At 42.7% G+C, this 17,245-nt stretch overlaps 2 protein-coding genes across 2 annotated transcripts in view; one reads left to right on the top strand and one right to left on the bottom strand.

Moving 5' to 3' along the window:
- C8G (complement C8 gamma chain) overlaps positions 1-13,047 on the top strand; it is a 34,451-nt gene extending 21,404 nt beyond the window's left edge. Inside the window, exons 4-7 of the mRNA XM_072431434.1 lie at positions 8,086-8,193; positions 10,123-10,224; positions 11,057-11,095; positions 11,819-13,047. Coding sequence (XP_072287535.1) covers positions 8,086-8,193; positions 10,123-10,224; positions 11,057-11,095; positions 11,819-11,832 — 263 coding nt within the window. The 3' untranslated portion in view covers positions 11,833-13,047. The remainder of the gene's footprint in view (positions 1-8,085; positions 8,194-10,122; positions 10,225-11,056; positions 11,096-11,818) is intronic.
- FBXW5 (F-box and WD repeat domain containing 5) overlaps positions 1-16,805 on the bottom strand; it is a 62,336-nt gene extending 45,531 nt beyond the window's left edge. Inside the window, exon 1 of the mRNA XM_072431432.1 lies at positions 16,752-16,805. Coding sequence (XP_072287533.1) covers positions 16,752-16,790 — 39 coding nt within the window. The 5' untranslated portion in view covers positions 16,791-16,805. The remainder of the gene's footprint in view (positions 1-16,751) is intronic.
- Positions 16,806-17,245: the final 440 nt, after the last annotated feature.

Here is a 17,245-nt window from a genome sequence, read left to right as displayed (position 1 = left end):
TCTCAGTGCCCACTTCATCCTCCTGCTCCTGCTGCCGCTTGTCAGTACTCCATTCACTAAAATTGTACACTTCTGAGTGGAATTGATGATGCACCACACCCAGCTCTAGATGCCAGTTACCAATGCGGTCCCCACTCGGTCTCAGTGCTCATTGTCTCCTCCTGCTGCTGCTTTTCAGTACTCTATTCACTAACATTGTATACTTCTGTGTGGCATTGATGATGCACTACACTGGGATCTAGATGCCAGTTACCTCCTCCTGCTGCTGCCGCCTGTCAGTACTCCATTCACTAAAATTGCCGAATTTTGGGTGGCATTGATGATGCACTACACCACTGCACCAGCTCTGGATGTTACCGATGCGGTCTTGGTTGTATCTCAGGGCCGACCGTTCTCTCCTGCTGCGGCTTCCGCCTGTCAGTACTTTATTCACTAAAATTGATTGCATTGATGATGCACTACACCTGGCTCTAGATGCCAGTTACCAATGCGGTCCGCGCTCCATCTCGGCCCACCGCCTCCTTCTCCTGCTGCTGCTGCCTGTCAGTACTCCATTCACTAAAATTGCCTAATTCTGGGTGATATATGATGCACTGCACCCAGCTCTAGATGCCAGTTACCAATGCAGTCCCTGCTCCGTCCCAGGGCCCATTGTCTCCTGCTGCTGCTGCCGCCTGTCAGTGCTTCATTCACTAAAATTGTACACTTCTTGGTGGCATTGATGATGCACTACACCCAGCTCTTGATGCCAGTTATCAATGCAGTCCTCGCTCCGTCCCAGAGCCCACTGTCTCCGGCTGCTGCTGCTGCCTGTCAGTACTCCATTTACTAAAATTGTACACTTCTGGGTGGCATTGATGATGTAATACACTCAGCGCTAGATGCCAGTTACCAATGTGGTCCCTGCTTCATCTCATGGCCCACCGCCTTCTCCTAATGCTGCTGCTGCCTGTCATTACTCCATTCACTAAAATTGTATACTTCTGGGTGGCATTGATGATGAACTACACCCAGCTCTGGATGCCAGTTACCAATTCGGTCCCTGCTCCATCTCAGGGCCCTCCTCCTTCTCCTGCTGCTTTCACTGTCGCCTTTCAGTACTCGATTCACTAAAAGTGTACACTACTGGGTGGCATTGATGATGCACTACACCTAGGTCTAGATGCCAGTTACTAATGCAGTCCAGGCTCCGTCTCAGGGCCCACTACATCCTCCTGCGGCTGTTGCTGCTGCTGCCTGTCAGTACTCCATTCACTAAAATTGTACACTTCTGGGTGGAATTGATGACGCACTACACCCAGCTCTAGATGCCAGTTAACATTGCAGTCCCTGCTCCATCTCAGGGCCCACTGCCTCCTCCTCCTGCTGTTGCTGCTGCCTGTTTGTACTCCATTCACTAAAATTGTACACTTCTGGGTGGAATTGATGACGCACTACACCCAGCTCTAGATGCCAGTTAACATTGCAGTCCCTGCTCCATCTCAGGGCCCACTGCCTCCTCCTCCTGCTGTTGCTGCTGCCTGTTTGTACTCCATTCACTAAAATTGTACAGTTCTGGGTGGCATTGATAATGCACTACACCCAGCTCTTTCTCAGGGCCCATCACCTCTTTATCCTGCTGTTTCTTCTGCCGCCTGTCAGTATTCAATTCACAAAAATTGTATACCACACTTCTGGGTGGCATTTGCGAAGCACTACACTCAGCTCCAGATGCCAGTTACCAATTTGGTCCCGGCTCCATCTCGGGGCCCACCGTCTCCTCCTGCTACTGCTGCTGCTGCCGCCTGTCAATACTCCATTTACTAAAATTCCAGTTCTGGGTGGCATTGATGATGTACTACACCCAGCTCTAAATACCAGTTAGCATTGCGGTCCCTGCTCTATCTTAGGGTCGACTGGTTTCTCCTGCAGCGGCTTTCGCCTGTCAGTACTCCATTACCTAAAGTTGTACACGTCTGGGTGGCATTGATGATGCACTACACCCAGCTCTAGTTTCCAGTTACCAATGTGTTCTCTGCTCCATCTAAGGGCCCATCGCCTCCTTCTGCTGCTGCTCTCGCCTGTCAGTAGCCCATACACTATAATGGAACATTTCTGGGTGGCATTGTTGTTGCACTATACCCAGCTCTAGATGCCAGTTACCAATGCTGTCCCCGCTCCGTTTCAGGGCCCACCGTCTCCTCCTGCTGCTGCCGCCTGTCAGTACTCCATTCACAAAAATTGTACACTTCTGGATGGCAGTGATGGTGGCTACTGCTGCCGCCTGTCAGTACTCCATTCATTAAAATTGTACAGTTCTGAGTGGCATTGATGATGCACTACACTGGGCTCTAGATGCCAGTTACCAATGCAGTCCACGCTCCATCTCTGGGTCCACCGCCTCCATCTGCTGGTGCCACCATTTAGTACTCCATTCACTAAAATTGCCCAATTTTGGGTGGCATTGATGATGCACTAGGCTGGGCTCTAGATGCCAGTTACCAATGCGGTCCCCGCTCCGTCTCAGGGTCCACCGTCTCCTCCTACTTGTGCTGCTTCCTGTCAGTGCTTCATTCACTAAAATTGTACACTTCTGGGTGGCAGTGATGGTGCACTACACCCAGCTCTAGATGCCAGGTACCAATTCGGTACATGTTCTCTCTCAGGGCACACCGCCTCCTCCTCCAGCTGTTGCTGCTTCCTGCTGCTTCCTGTCAGTACTCCATTCACTAAAATTGTACAGTTCTGGTTGGCATTGATGATGCACTACACCCAGCTCTAGATGCCAGTTACAAATGCCGCCCATGCTCCATCTCAGGGCCCACCTAATCCTCGTGCTGCCGCCTGTCAGTACTCTATTCACTAAAATTGCCCAATTCTGGGTGGCATTGATGATGCACTACACCCAGCTCTTGATGCCAGTTACCGATGCAGTCCCGGCTCTATTTCGGGGCCGACCATTTTCTACTGCTGCGGCTTCCGCCTGTCAGTACTTCATTCACTAAAATTGTACACTTCTGAGTGGTATTGATGATGCACTACACCGGGCTCTAGATTCCAGTTACCAATGCGGTCCACGCTCCATCGCAGGGCCCACCGCCTCCTCCTGCTGCTGCTGCCTGTCAGTACTCCATTCACTAAAATTGCCCAATTCTAGGTGGCATTGATGATGCACTACACCAAGCTCTAGATGCCAGTTACCAATGCAGTCCCCGCTCCGTCCCAGGGCCCATTGTCTCCGGCTGCTGCTGCCGTCTGTCAGTACTCCATTCACTAAAATTGTACACTTCTGGGTGGCATTGATGATGCACTACACCCAGCTCTAGACCCCAGTTACCAATGCGGTCCCTGCTTCATCTCAGGGCCCACCGCCTCCTCCTGCTGCCGCCTGTCAGTGCTTCATTTACTAAAATTGTACACTTCTAGATGGCATTGATGATGCACTACACCCAGCTCTAGATGCCAGTTACCAATGCAGTCTACACCCAGCTCCTTCTCAGGGCCCATCGCCTCTTTATCCTGCAGTTTCTTCTGCCGCCTGTCAGTATTCAATTCACAAAAATTCTATAACACACTTCTGGGTGACATTGGCGATGCACTACACTGAGCTCCAGATGCCAGTTACCAATTCAGTCCCCGCTCCATCTCAGGGCCCACCGTCTCCTCCTACTACTGCTGCTGCTGCCACCTGTCATTACTCCATTCACTAAAAATGTACACTTCTGGGTGGCATTGATGATGCATGACACCCAGCTGTAGATGCAAGTTACCACTGAGGTCCCCCCTCCATCTCAGGGCCCACTGCCTCTTCCTCCTGCTGTTGCTGCTGCTGCCTGTCAGTACTCCATTCACTAAAATTGTATACTTCTGGTTGGCATTGATGATGCACTACACCCAGCTCTAGATGCCAATTACCAATGCGGTCCCTGTTCCGTCCCAGGGCCCACCGCCTGCTCCATTTACTAAAATTGTACACTTCTAGGTGGCATTGGTGATGCACTATGCTCAGCTCTAGATCCCAGTTACCAATGTGTTCCCTGCTCCATCTAAGGACCCATCGCCTCTTCCTGCTGCTGCTCCCACCTGTCAGTACTCCATACACTAAAATTGTACATTTCTGGGTGGCATTGATGATGCACTATACCCAGCTCTGAATGCCAGTTACCAATTCGGTCCACGCTCCATCTAAGGGCCTACCGTCTCCCCCTGCTGCTGTCACCTATCAGTACTCCATTCACTAAAATTGTACACTTCTGGGTGGCATTGTTGATGCTTTACACCCAGCTCTGGATGCCAGTTACCAATGTGGTCCCCGCTCCATCTCAGGGCCCTCCTCCTCCTCCTACTGCTGCTGCTGCCGCCTATCAGTGCTGCATTCAGGAAAATTGTACACTACTGGGTTGCATTGATGATGCACTACAACCAACTCTAGATGCCAGTTACCAATGGGTACCCTGCTCTGTCTCAAAGCCCACCTTCTCCTCCTGCTGCTGCTCCCGCCTGTCAGTACTCTATTCACTAAAATTGTACAGTTCTGGGTGGCATTGATGATGCACTACACCCAGCTCTAGATCCCAGTTACCAATGTGTTCCCTGCTCCATCTAAGGGCCAATCGCCTCTTCCTGCTGCTGCTGCCGCCTGTCAGTAATCCATTCACTAAAATTGCCCAATTCTGGGTGGTATTGATGATGCACTACACTCGGCCCTGGATGCCTGTTACCAATGCGGTCTCCACTCTGTTTTAGGGCCCATCGTCTCCTCCTACTACTGCTGCCGCCTGTCAGTACTCCATTCACTAAAATTGTACACTCCTGGGTGGCATTGATAATGCACTACACTGGGCTCTAGATGCCAGTTACCAATGCAGTCCCTGCTCCATACCAGGGCCTACTGTCTCCTGCTTGTGTCATTTACTGTCATTTACTAAAATTGTTTACTTCTGGGTGGCAGTAAAGGTGCACTTCACCCAGCTGTAGATGCAGGTTACCAACGTGGTCCCTGCTCCATCGCAGGGCCCACCTCCTCCTCCTGCTGCCGCCTTTCAGTACTCCATTCACTAAAATTGTACACTTCTGAGTGGCATTTTTAATGCACTACACCCAGCTCTAGATGCCAGTTTACAATGCGGTCCCCGCTCTGTCTCAGGGCTCATCAGCTCTTCCTGTTGCTGCTGCCGCTTGTCTGCACTCTATTCATTAAAATTGTACACTTTTGTGTGACATTGATGATGCACTACACCGGGCTCTAGATGCCAGTTACCAATGCGGTCCACGCTCCATCTTAGGGCCCACTGCCTCCTCCTGCTGCTGCTGCCTGCCAGTACTCCATTCACTAATATTGCCCAATTCTGGGTGGCATTGATGATGCACTACACCCAGCTCTAGAAGCCAGCTACCAATGCGGTCCCTGCTCTATCACAGGGCCGGCCGTTTTCTCCTGCTGCGACTTCCGCCTGTCAATACTCCATTCACTAAAATTGTTAACTTCTGAGTGGCATTGATGATGTGCTACACCCAGCTCTAGATGCCAGTTACCAATGCTGTCCCCTCTCTGTCTCAGGGTCCATTGTCTCCTCCTGCAGCTGCTGCTGCCTGTCAGTATTCTGTTCACTAAAATTGTACACTTCTGGGTGGCATTGATGATGCACTACACCCAGCTCTAGATGCCAGTTACTAATGCGGTCCACGCTCCATGTCAGGTACTCCATTTACTAAAATTGCCCGGTTCTGGGTTGCATTGATGATGCACTACACCCAGCTCTAGATGCCATTAGCAATGCTGTCCCTGCTCTATCTCAGGGTCGACCGTTTTGCCTGCAGCGGCTTCTGCCTGTCAGTTCTCGATTCTCTAAAGTTGTACACTTCTGGGTGGCATTCATGATGCACTACACCCACCCCTAGATGCCAGTTACCAATGCGGTACCCTTTTCGTCTTAAGGCCCACCGCCTCCTCCTCCTGCTGTTTCTTTTCCCGCCAGTCAGTATTCTGTTCAGTAAAATTGTACACTTCTGGGTGGCATTGATGATGCACTACACCCAGCACTAGATGCCAGTTACCAATGCAGTCCCCGCTCCATCCCAGGGCCCACTGTCTCCGGCTGCTGCTTCCGTCTGTCAGTATTCCATTCACTAAAACTGTACACTTCTGGGTGGCATTGATGATGCACTACACCCAGCTCTAGATGCCAGTTACCAATGCAGTCCCTGCTCTGTACTAGGGTCCACCGCCCCCTCCTGCTTGTGCTGCCGCCTGCCAGTGCTTCATTCACTAAATATGTACACTTCTGGGTTGCAGTGAAGGTGCACTTCACCCAGCTCTAGATGCCAGTTACCAATTCAGTCCATGGTCTCTTCCAGGGCCCACCGTCTCCTCCTGCTGCTGCCTTTAATACTCCTTTCACTAAAATTGTACACTTCTGGGTGGTATTGATGATGCACTACACCCAGCTCTCCATGACACTTACCAATGCCGTCTCCCTGGCGATAGCTGACCAGAGGCCACATACTGCTACTACCACGCTAGTTGTCCACAACTTTATGGGTGACATTCCTAGCCCATATCATCCAGGTCATGATGCTATCTAGCAATGCGGTCTCTTGCTATTTTGACGGCAGAGACTGTTGCTAGTGGGTTGAGTTCACACGTAGCGCCTCTCTTTCTCAATGTTCTAATATTTATGCTGCCTTCTGTACGCTGTCCATCATGCAAAAATCCTATTAGCCTGCTTTCACTTTGCCTGCCATTTTCTGGAAAATCACAAGGTCATTTGGAACTGTTGTATTTTTCAAATTTGGTGGTTCTAACACGTAAAGGGGCTTTGCTTTTAATGTTTAAAGTCAGCGAAATTTTGCGAACCCATCGGAAGTTCGAGGAAATTTTTGCGAGATTTCAGAGGCCTCGCTCATCCTTACTAAAGAGTTCAAAGTGTTGCTCATTCTGAGATGCTTTACTGCTCATCACTGTTTTACAGTGGTTTCCTGAAATTGCCTTTTTGTGAAAAAAAATCTGGTCACCATTCTTTGACCTCTCTGATCAGCAAGGTGATTTTGCCAGCAGAATTTCCACTTTTTAGAAAAGGGTTGTAAAATGTCTCCTGTCCTGAATATGTCAATTTTAGGATAAACTGATTGTATTCAAATACAAATACATTTAATGATGCATCAATGATTACAGAACTTCATCAATTTGTGTCTTTTAAATCTGCTTGGAGTTCATCCTTACCTGGAGTGCCAGACCTGTATAGCTGCTACAAATTCGGCTGTTTAAATATTTACTTATATACACAAGTGGACAGCAATAATGTAATACATAATACCAAACTGCTTAAAAAGGTGTTTGCAAAAAATGGCAAGCATGTCAATATGAAATGGAATTGTGTCACCCTCTCAATAAATATTCTAAGGTTATTAGTGGTGTACCCCAGGGTTCAGTGTTGGGACTGTTTAACATCTTCATAAATGATATAGAGTTTGGGATTAAAAGTACCATTTCTGTGTTTGCAGATGACACCAAACTATGTAATGGAATTAAGTCCATACAGGATGCCTATAACCTACAAACAGACCTGGATGTAACGTTTGATTGGGCAGCCAAGTGGCAAATGACATTTAATATAGATAAATGTAAAGTTATGCACTTGGGGGCTAACAGCATGCATGCTTCATACTGTCTAGGAGGGATACATTTGGGGGAGTCAGAAATGAAAAAGATCTGGGGGTCCTGGTAGATCATAGACTTATTACCAGCATGCAATATCTAAAGTTAGTAAAGTACTTTCTTGTATTAAAAGAGGAATAGACTGCAGAGATGGAGACATAATCCTGCCCTTGTACAAAGCATTGGTCAGACCACATCTGGAATATGCAGTCCAGTTTTGGGCACCAGTTCACAAAAAGGACCAACTATGTCTTATAGGGTTTTATATCTGGGATATGTTTATTTCCCTAGTGGTTGAACTTGATGGACTTATGTCTTTTTTTCAACCTAACCTACTATGTAACTATATTCAAAGACATACCCTACAAGGGCAAAGGGGTTGGCTGCATGAAATAGAAAAGACTGTACAGGTATTTGTCTAACATCTGCTTACCTCTGCTTACACACAGCAAAGGGATACATGGGACAAGTGGAAGTGGTCATCGCAGAAACAGATTACCATAACTATGCCATATTGTATTATCAGCGGAGGAACAAGATCACCTTGAAGCTGTATGGTGAGTTTGTGGAAGGCAGTGTCTCCACAATTACATTTTTAACTAATAATATTATTTAATAATGAATTGGTGGAAACTGTTAATGTAACCATTTACACTTGGAAAAGAAGCAGCATGAACAATACGGTATGTGTTATCACCCTAATTATCCAGTAAGTTCTCTTGTGCTCCACTCAGTTATTCCTTCACTTTAGATTTTTGATTTATGGATTAAAGCGGAACTAAATCTGTCTGACTCACTCATCCTCATTTCAGCATGGGGGCACCATCTTCCTTCTGTTCTTCCTCTTGATTGGCTGTACCAGGATGACCTAAACAGATGTCCCCATTGGAAGGTTTTCTGGTGAAAATTGTAAAACCTAGGATTTACCTTCAGTTGCTCCCAATGTGACAGTGATCAATAGATAGAGGAGACAAAGTTAGGAAAGGGAAGCCCTCAATAATAAAATCAGTTACAGAGAGGTACACGATGGAGGATTTTCTGGATGATTTTAAATATAACGGGTCCTTGACAACGCTGCACTACCGTCGGACATACATTTTTACACACACGGCCATAGTTTACTCCATCTTTCCCATTATCTTTTAAGAGACAATATGTAAAAAACAATGACCCTAGACTATTGTTCTCTTTGTAATAGTATATTTACTGGTTATGCAGAAAAAGCATTACTTTAATAACTTCTGAAAAGACAGAATCCTTGTGGTGCGGTGTCTGTGAGGTTTATTTTTACAGCTGCATTTGTAACATACACCTAACCTCTGGCTGCATGCAAATGACCCTGGAATTAAGGAATTTGTTTGATGTTTATAAATTAAACCAGATCTAAATAGTATTAAATGTCTATATGGCACACTATGCACATGGCTTGTAAAGCAGTACTTGGCTACTAGGACATACTATATTATTAATGTAGCCTTATATGGAAGGTGATCAGGCAACCAAGTAGTGGACAGAAATATGCTGGCATTTGATAATGTGATCACAGATATAAAGTCAAGTAGCTGTGAAGTCATTGGCTGTGGTACATTTCCAGCAGAAGCAATCCGCATCCTTTGTCCCACATTTGCCCTATGGCCACAGAACTGCATATTTATTCATGAATACATTTATGAATAATTAGTTTGGGTTCTAGTAAAATCAAGCTAAGCTGGCTGGACTTCCAGGAATAAAACACATTGCTCTCTGGCTCTGGTGCAGCCTGTCACTTTGACCTCTGGTATTGTAGGTCAGGTGTATGAGCAAGACCTAAAAAATTCCCAAACACCGGTCTGTCCCTACACCGGATGCTTGTATCAGAATAATAATCAGTGAACAAACAGCAGGATATTCTGTTATTTGACCCACATACATTTAGGGCAGGATATGACATTTACAATTGTGTACAATTTAATATTTTAACTACAAATGGTCTTGACCATCTTTTGTTCTTGACCATCCCTTGTTCCTGAACAGATCCAACATGTCTGTGATTTACCCCATCCTTTCCCCTAACCACCAGAAAGGCCATGGTTTGGGATTGATGACAAGGTGATTATTGATCTGTAAAGCACAAAATTGGAATTGTATCTGCTAATGTGCAGTGGGAGAGGAGAGGAGAGATTTCCTCTAATTTTTTTGCCATGTTTCTGGGACGAGAAGTGAATAAAAATATCCCCTATGGGACACAGATGACAAAAATAATCTGCTTCTCAATCCTAAAAATTTAGGCCACGGGTTGTCAGCAGATCACTTTGAGCCAAAATAAGTGGTGACAGGCTGCAGTCTGTTCACCATATTTATACAGCATATTTTTTGGAAGGAGTGGAATGCAGAAAGCATAACACTATCATATGGTGTCATTCTAAATGCTGTATTTCAGTTTTATAGTATGAAATATGTTTGTTGTCTAACCTTTTCATAACAAAACCCAACATTTTTACTGTCAGGGCGGAAAACGAAAGTGACCAATGACATCTACAGGATGTTTGATGTCCACGTCAAGAAGCAGGGCATAGATCTAGAATTCATCTATCCATTCCCAGAATATGGTGAGTGTCCTGGTCACATTTATAACTCATACATTGTCAGTCTTACCAAACATGTCACTGATACACTGAATCATGTGCAAATTCTTAACAAGCCAAAAAATTTTTATAGTTTATTTAGATTATTATTATTGATTTGTATTTATATAGCGCCAACATAATATGCATCACTTTACAAAGTCCATAGTTATGTCTTTAGCTGTCCCTCAAAGGGGCTCACAAGCTAATGTCTCTACCATAGTCATATGTCAGTACCAATGTTTAAGGGCAATTTAGGGGGTAGGCCACTAAACATAACCGCATGTTTTTGAGATGTGTTGGCTCCATTAGTTTTCATTTTTAGGCTTTTGTTCCTTGATTTTTACATGGTGTTCAAGCTAAAAACATATTTTCTATCCTAGGAGGACAACATTCTCCCATTCCACTGTCTCTAACATCAAGCCCTCATAACTCTGCTTGAGATAGCAATGCAGAATACACAGGGCAGCTTTAAGTTTATTGGATGATTAACTGGTATATTAATTCTCTTTTAAAAGAGTATAATCAGACCCAAAGGGAAGACAGACAGGAAAAGGTTCATTGTTAGGGCCTGCAAGTTTTTACTTTATCGATCCCTCCTCTGAGATCCCTCTGATCACACCTTAACTTTACAAGATGCTTGCTTGTGCTTGATCAGTGACTTATGGATGAAAAAGGATCAATGTGGCAGCCTGGCATTCTCACATGGAAATCGGCAATGGCAGCCATAGCATTCCTAAGTGCTTTTGCATGTTGTATTGTATTTCATAAACTTTTTATATGTAACCCTAAATTGCATTTTTTTCATACTTCACAGGTTTCTGTGAGGAGGCTGATCAGTTCCACATACTTAATGGTAACATTTTGTGATTTCTATATTGTAGTTTAGGTTGTACAGTTGGCAATGTTTAAAATATGAGAGAACCATTTTCTGTGGATGTGCAGATTTCTAGTTAGTATATGGAATGTGGATTTCTCCATTTGGAGAATGTGGAAGCGTAAGGTTCAGTTCCAGCAGGTTCTGTCTTGGTGTCCACCTGGTTGGGATTACATCTACTCCAGCAATCTTATACCAGCCCGAGCTTCCATTTTAAGCCATGCTATTTATGTCATTGACCTAAGTGAGTTGGTCATATGTTGCTGAGGTGGGTCCTCTAGGGCAAAGGTAATACAGTATTTCTGTCCTGCACCTTGTATGGCTCTTGACATGCAGAAATGTTCTACTGCAGTCATAAATATCCTCCAGAATGCATAAGTATCTTTTGTGGGTGGCAAAAATATCATACAAGATACATATAGGACTAGAAAACATAAACAGTAAGACCCTTATTGCATATACCGGTAGAAAGATCTAACACAGTAAACAGGACAATCCTAAAAAGTTATAGAACAAACCCTTCACCATGTATGAAAAGCTCACCCCATAGCAAGGAAATCTGTCATATATACAGACATGGTCTCTGCACTGGCTAGTACTGTTTGTGTATACAAAGCCTGTTCCAAGAGGTAAGAGACTCACAGCTCCAACATTCTCACCCAACTATGACTACAGATTTAAAATTATCTTTTTCTATTTTAGAGGTCCGAAGATGACATCTGATGGAGGTTTTTGGATTATGAAGATGGTGTCCCGCAGATTGAACTACCCACACACCTTGATACAGAAAAAAATACATTGTTATTATCCTGCATGCTACGTAGAAATTTACCAAATTATTCTAATTTTGGATAGAGTGGGGAAAGATAATGGAAAATCCAGTTTTTCTTTCAGCTGGCACCATCACAGGATCTAAGGGGAAAACTTTCACTGGGAACACTTGCTTCACGGACAGCTGTCAGAGGTCTGACACATCTTTACTCACTTCCTGTTATGTTCCAAAAAAATCTTTCCAGTGGAGATGCATAGAAACCTGATATTGATGGTAATTCTTTCTCACGCTATCTGAAAAAAAATATTCAACTGGAGTTCTTCTGGAATAAGTACAAAGATCTGGTAGTTAAAACTCAACAACCAATCACATATCACATATCAATCACATATCATATCATAAAACGTGTGCTGAATGCTGCGGCTTTGGGTTATGGTACATAACTGTTCTTTGTGCTGTACTAAAGTGACCCTGTCTAAAAAAAAAAAAAAAGTCTGGGGACCTTGTTATGGTAAATGTTAAACTTTCCACTGGGCAATAATTGCATGCCTCAAAGAGCTACAGGCATCACAAGTATCTGACATTTCCTAATTTATTATATACCTGGTGCTACCCTGTGCATTGTGATTCCTGGTATGCCATGTCCCCTATTGTGCCTTACACTGATGTTGCAACTTGTTGAAAGAACAACACCCTACAGGGACCAGGTATCTAACGTACCTGGAAATGTTGGATACCTTTTGACCATAGGGGAACCCTTGAAACCCTTTCAGGTCTCCAGAGAACTTCTGCTATAATTACTATATCCACAGCTCACAGTACATTAGCTTGGTGGTCAGTGGGAAGAATGCCTTTTATATTGCTGGCCAGTGGAAAAAAAATCATCCTTACAGATCATTGGTGTCAGTAATAACTTGAGAGGCTTATTACTGACTGCTTATTTCTCAAGAAACCTCTAGAATTATCTGGAGGAAACTTAGTATTCTAAAGAGCCCTGGTTGAGAAATTTGTGGTAAATAAAGACAGGATCATTTTAAATCCTCATGTATTTTCCTTGATATGCCATAAATGATTAGTAAATAATTGATCTTATTAAATGTGACAGATGTAATAAATCACCACTTTTAAACAATAAACATGATTTTGAGTTACCAGTAAATTCTGTAATGCAGTTTGTTAAAACTTTTTATTAACATGTTGCTTTGCCAAGTTTACCACTCATAGCTGTGATTCATAGTGGAATGATCACCTTGGATGACAGTGAATTTTGTTTATTGTACATCCTGTGTACGCACATGAGCTCCAGAACTTTCACCACGAACCCCCCCGCTCCAGGTTGAGCTCCATCCAAGCTAACTGCAGCCAGAATAGCCGGCAGCAAACACCTGTAAAGCCCAGCCCGGATCCTTCCCCACTAAACACAACAAGCTGTTTTTTTTTTTTTTCCAGTAGCTTCGGATCAGCAAGTAGGGAGGACAAGACCTTTGTCCTAAAGTTTACCTTTAATAAATGAAGCTTGAAAAGCCTCCCCCTTCCCTTTCTGGTTTATCTGCAGGCACAAAGCTTTCATAAAGTGAAATGGATTTTTTTCAGTGCATGCTGAGAAACACAGCTTATATAAAGCCGGATGTAAACAGCCAACATAATTCTGTTTAGAGTTCAGATTGAGGGAAATGTTATACTGGAGGTCCACCATTGTATCTGACAGCTGGTCTCATTTATCAAAAAAATACCAAAAAAAAATGTGCCTTATCCATATGGCAGTATTTTTGTCAATGGAGTTTAGGTACGCCAAATTTAAAGATCCAGACTGGATGCAGATAATTTCTATTGATTAGCTGCAGAAATTTTACACTTGGGGTTACGTACACTGAAAAACATGGCACTGACTTGTCCATCAAGTTCAACCTAATAGTTAGGGTATGCTTATAAACAATGTTTTCTGGGTAAAAGGCTAACTCCAACCAAATATTTTGAGCTTGATTTATTAAAGATCTCTAGGACAGGTAAAGATAGATTATCATGAGAGAACCTGGGTGATACAGCATACCTAGCCTGGATAAATTAAAATAGTTTTATTATTTGGCAAATGTTTTCAATCCTGCACCAGATCTACTCCAAGTTTGCTGGATCACCCAGGTTCCTCCATGATTGGATCTGGTCCAGGACTGAAGTCTTCTGACAACTGATATAGATTTCTTAAAAAATAAAATTGATTTCAGGTTTGCTACATCACCCACGTTCTCCCATAATAGTCTATCTTCATTTGTCTTAGAGAAATTTAAAAAATTTGTTCCTTTATGTTAGCTTTGATAGCAGTTTCAAATAATAATCAGAATCAGAATATCAGAATAAATGTCACAGGGACAGGAAGACACAGATGATAGTTTAACTTCACAGATGTTCAAAATATTCTTCAGTTTGCTAAAATATGTTTTTGACATGGCTGTCACTGCCCCCCATTGGAAAAATGTCTCAATTTTTCCTGTTGAGGCTTATCAATGGAGGAAGTGAGAGAGAAAGACCCACTTGCGGCATAGAATGAAAAAAAAGGAATGAGATTGATAGGTGAAATGTATTAAGGTACCATAGCATTTTGGTAAAAAGGAATCAATGCCTTTATATTTTTTATCAGGGCATTGGAATTCAGGAAAGGACTGAGGTGTGGATGATTGTGGCTTGGAGGAAAAAAATGTTCGCTTCCAGTGCCAGCAGCCAATCTTTTAGTGACCGGTTTATATACCAAAATTGGCATTGGGAATTCATAGCTGTCTGCATCAGTAAATTGTTTCCTCCAAATACTTCAGCTATGATTGCCCACACTCTGATATTTTTTAAATCAAAGGTTCTGGTGAAGGTAGCTCCCTCAGAACCCTACATAGTAGTTCTTGATTTTAAAACTGACTTGGACAAATAGATACAGACATCCTATATCTTCTACCACAATATTATTAATTAATATTAAAGCTCAGAATTCTAGTTACCTGTGTGTGCTCTATATTTTCTAAAGTCATTGAGAGCTGGAACACTATGTGGCTAACTCCATGACTTATAAACAGTTAAAACCAGAAGATCAGGGTCTCTGGCAGACTAATAGCACTTTGCAGATGGAGCAGTCAGTAATGATGGTCCCTTTTTATGTGAATATAGGGTTTTGTGATAATACATCCTCGGGGTCATTTTATGAATCTCTTTTCTCAAAATATTTTCTCAATCCAATGCTGAAAATTGTTCAACAGGGAAGACTGCAGACATCTAGTAGTGGAAAGGTATTACTGTGGGGGCAAAACCAAAAGAAACTAAGTATTGCAGCCAGGTATGTTTTTTATTCATACAACTCCAAGGAGTCTTTATTTTAACCTGGAGTTGGGTTTTAATGCTCATACAATTATATTTTGATCAGGTTATACAAAAAGCATTATTTATAAAACAAGGATTCTGACACTCAATCAATTGCCACCAGGGAATGTTTGAGGGAATGTCTAATTCCCTGTTCTATAAAAAGAGTCCAAAGCGTTTCTGGGTAGTACTACTGATCCTGGATTACATTCAACTATGATGTGCTAAGAACAAAAAAGGGTGGATAAACCAAAGACCAAACTCCCCCAAATGTTTTCAGGGCATGACTGTTCCTAATGGTTTTTGGAAACCTTTATCTGTTCTTAGTTTCAAACTGTTCAATGACAAAAAGCTAGAGAAGAAGGACTGGTCAAACACAGAACTCCTACATTCTCCAAAGTTTCCTTCATGTGTGTGAGAGAGGCGTGCAAACCCCAAAACATCAGTTTATCTGCAAACAGATATCTTATCCATAGTTATTTAGTAACCTGTATTTTTTTATTTTTGAAACACTCTACGAAATGAGACCACAGATATAGGTATTTGCTTGGCTGCAAAAAAAAAAATTGAGATTGAGATTTGGGTACCCCATGTTGCCCCGCGAAATGGGATTAATGTCTGGAATGCACAACAGTGGGGTGAAGGATGCCCATTGCTATGACTACTGATACTGCAATAAAATAGCAAGCTTGGATTATATCAAAAGTCCTGCTAAGCACCTGGCCTGACCCAGTCATAGGGCTGGGAATAAATCCCATGTTTTTTAGGGTGTGGAAAATTGTATTTATTTTATTCTTTTGGTTCATATGATGCAGGGTAAAGGTCTCACATAACATGGATGAAAAAAATGTATTTATTCTCCTATCAACGTCATCCATGTTAGGTAGAATTATAATGAAATTGGTAATTCAGGTGCAAGCAGGCAAATTCACCTAAGCTGATACAGACACAGACAATTATGGTGCAGGTTCTAGACAGGTAAATTAATTAAATATCACAGAAAAGGGGTGGATGATCAGAAAAAGCAGGGGTGAGTACAAACACAGAATGAAATATTTGAAAGAGATACTCATACTCTGGATGGTCTAAGGTTATTAGTGGTATAACCCACGGTTCAGTGTTGGGACCTTTACTGTTTAACATCTTTTTTTTTTTTTTTACCTAATTTTTTTTTTTTTTTTTTAAAAAGATGAATTTACAAACAATCAGTTTCAGTTTAACAAACAAAATAAATTAACAATCAAACATCAAACCAAAGTATAATCGGTGCAGAGGTACAGCATTGTTGTGTACATATGCTTGGCAATTATATAAAATCAAGCAGCCGAAAAGAATACAGAAACACAGATACATTTCAGTTCAAACATGGCTCTTTACAAAGTCTGCTACAAAACAACAGGCGGGTCATTATCCAAAAACCTATTGACATACCAAGATGTCTGCTCAAATATGGATATATTGCGTTGCCTAGTTATCAATGGTAGTAGGTTTATACGTTTACCACAATTTAAAAAAGTTTTGTACCTTTGAGTCTTTACTGATAGTGGCTTCTACCCAGTCCATTTGGAAAATATGAGTTTTTCTAAAAATAAATGCAGAGTAGTGTTGGGTTAGCACAATTTATTTATTATCAGTTATGTCTCACCAACAATAATGCTTTACCAGTATATACTGGTACATGTATACCAGACATGAGGTCATCCTAAAGAAATGCAGCATATCCTGTAAGGTTTAAGGATGATTATGGGTCAGTACTGGTCAAACCCAGCCATTGTCTTAGTTCCTTCCTGAGTAGTTAAAAACACAGTGCCATACCAAATGAGGAGTCTTGACCAGAGCTTGCTGGATGCAACATGTTTATTCTCGACATCATTGATAGGGTCCCCAGAATTTATGAATTATGTGAAATCTCATTGGGCCAACAGCCTTGATGATAACATGGAACATTGGGATACGGCTATAATACTTTGGTGCACAATGAAATCGGTCATGAGAGGTCATCTCATGGACTATACGAA

Source organism: Pyxicephalus adspersus, chromosome Z (assembly GCF_032062135.1).
Source record: "Pyxicephalus adspersus chromosome Z, UCB_Pads_2.0, whole genome shotgun sequence".
NCBI lineage: Eukaryota > Metazoa > Chordata > Amphibia > Anura > Pyxicephalidae > Pyxicephalus > Pyxicephalus adspersus.
This window is presented reverse-complemented; position numbering and strand designations above follow the sequence as displayed.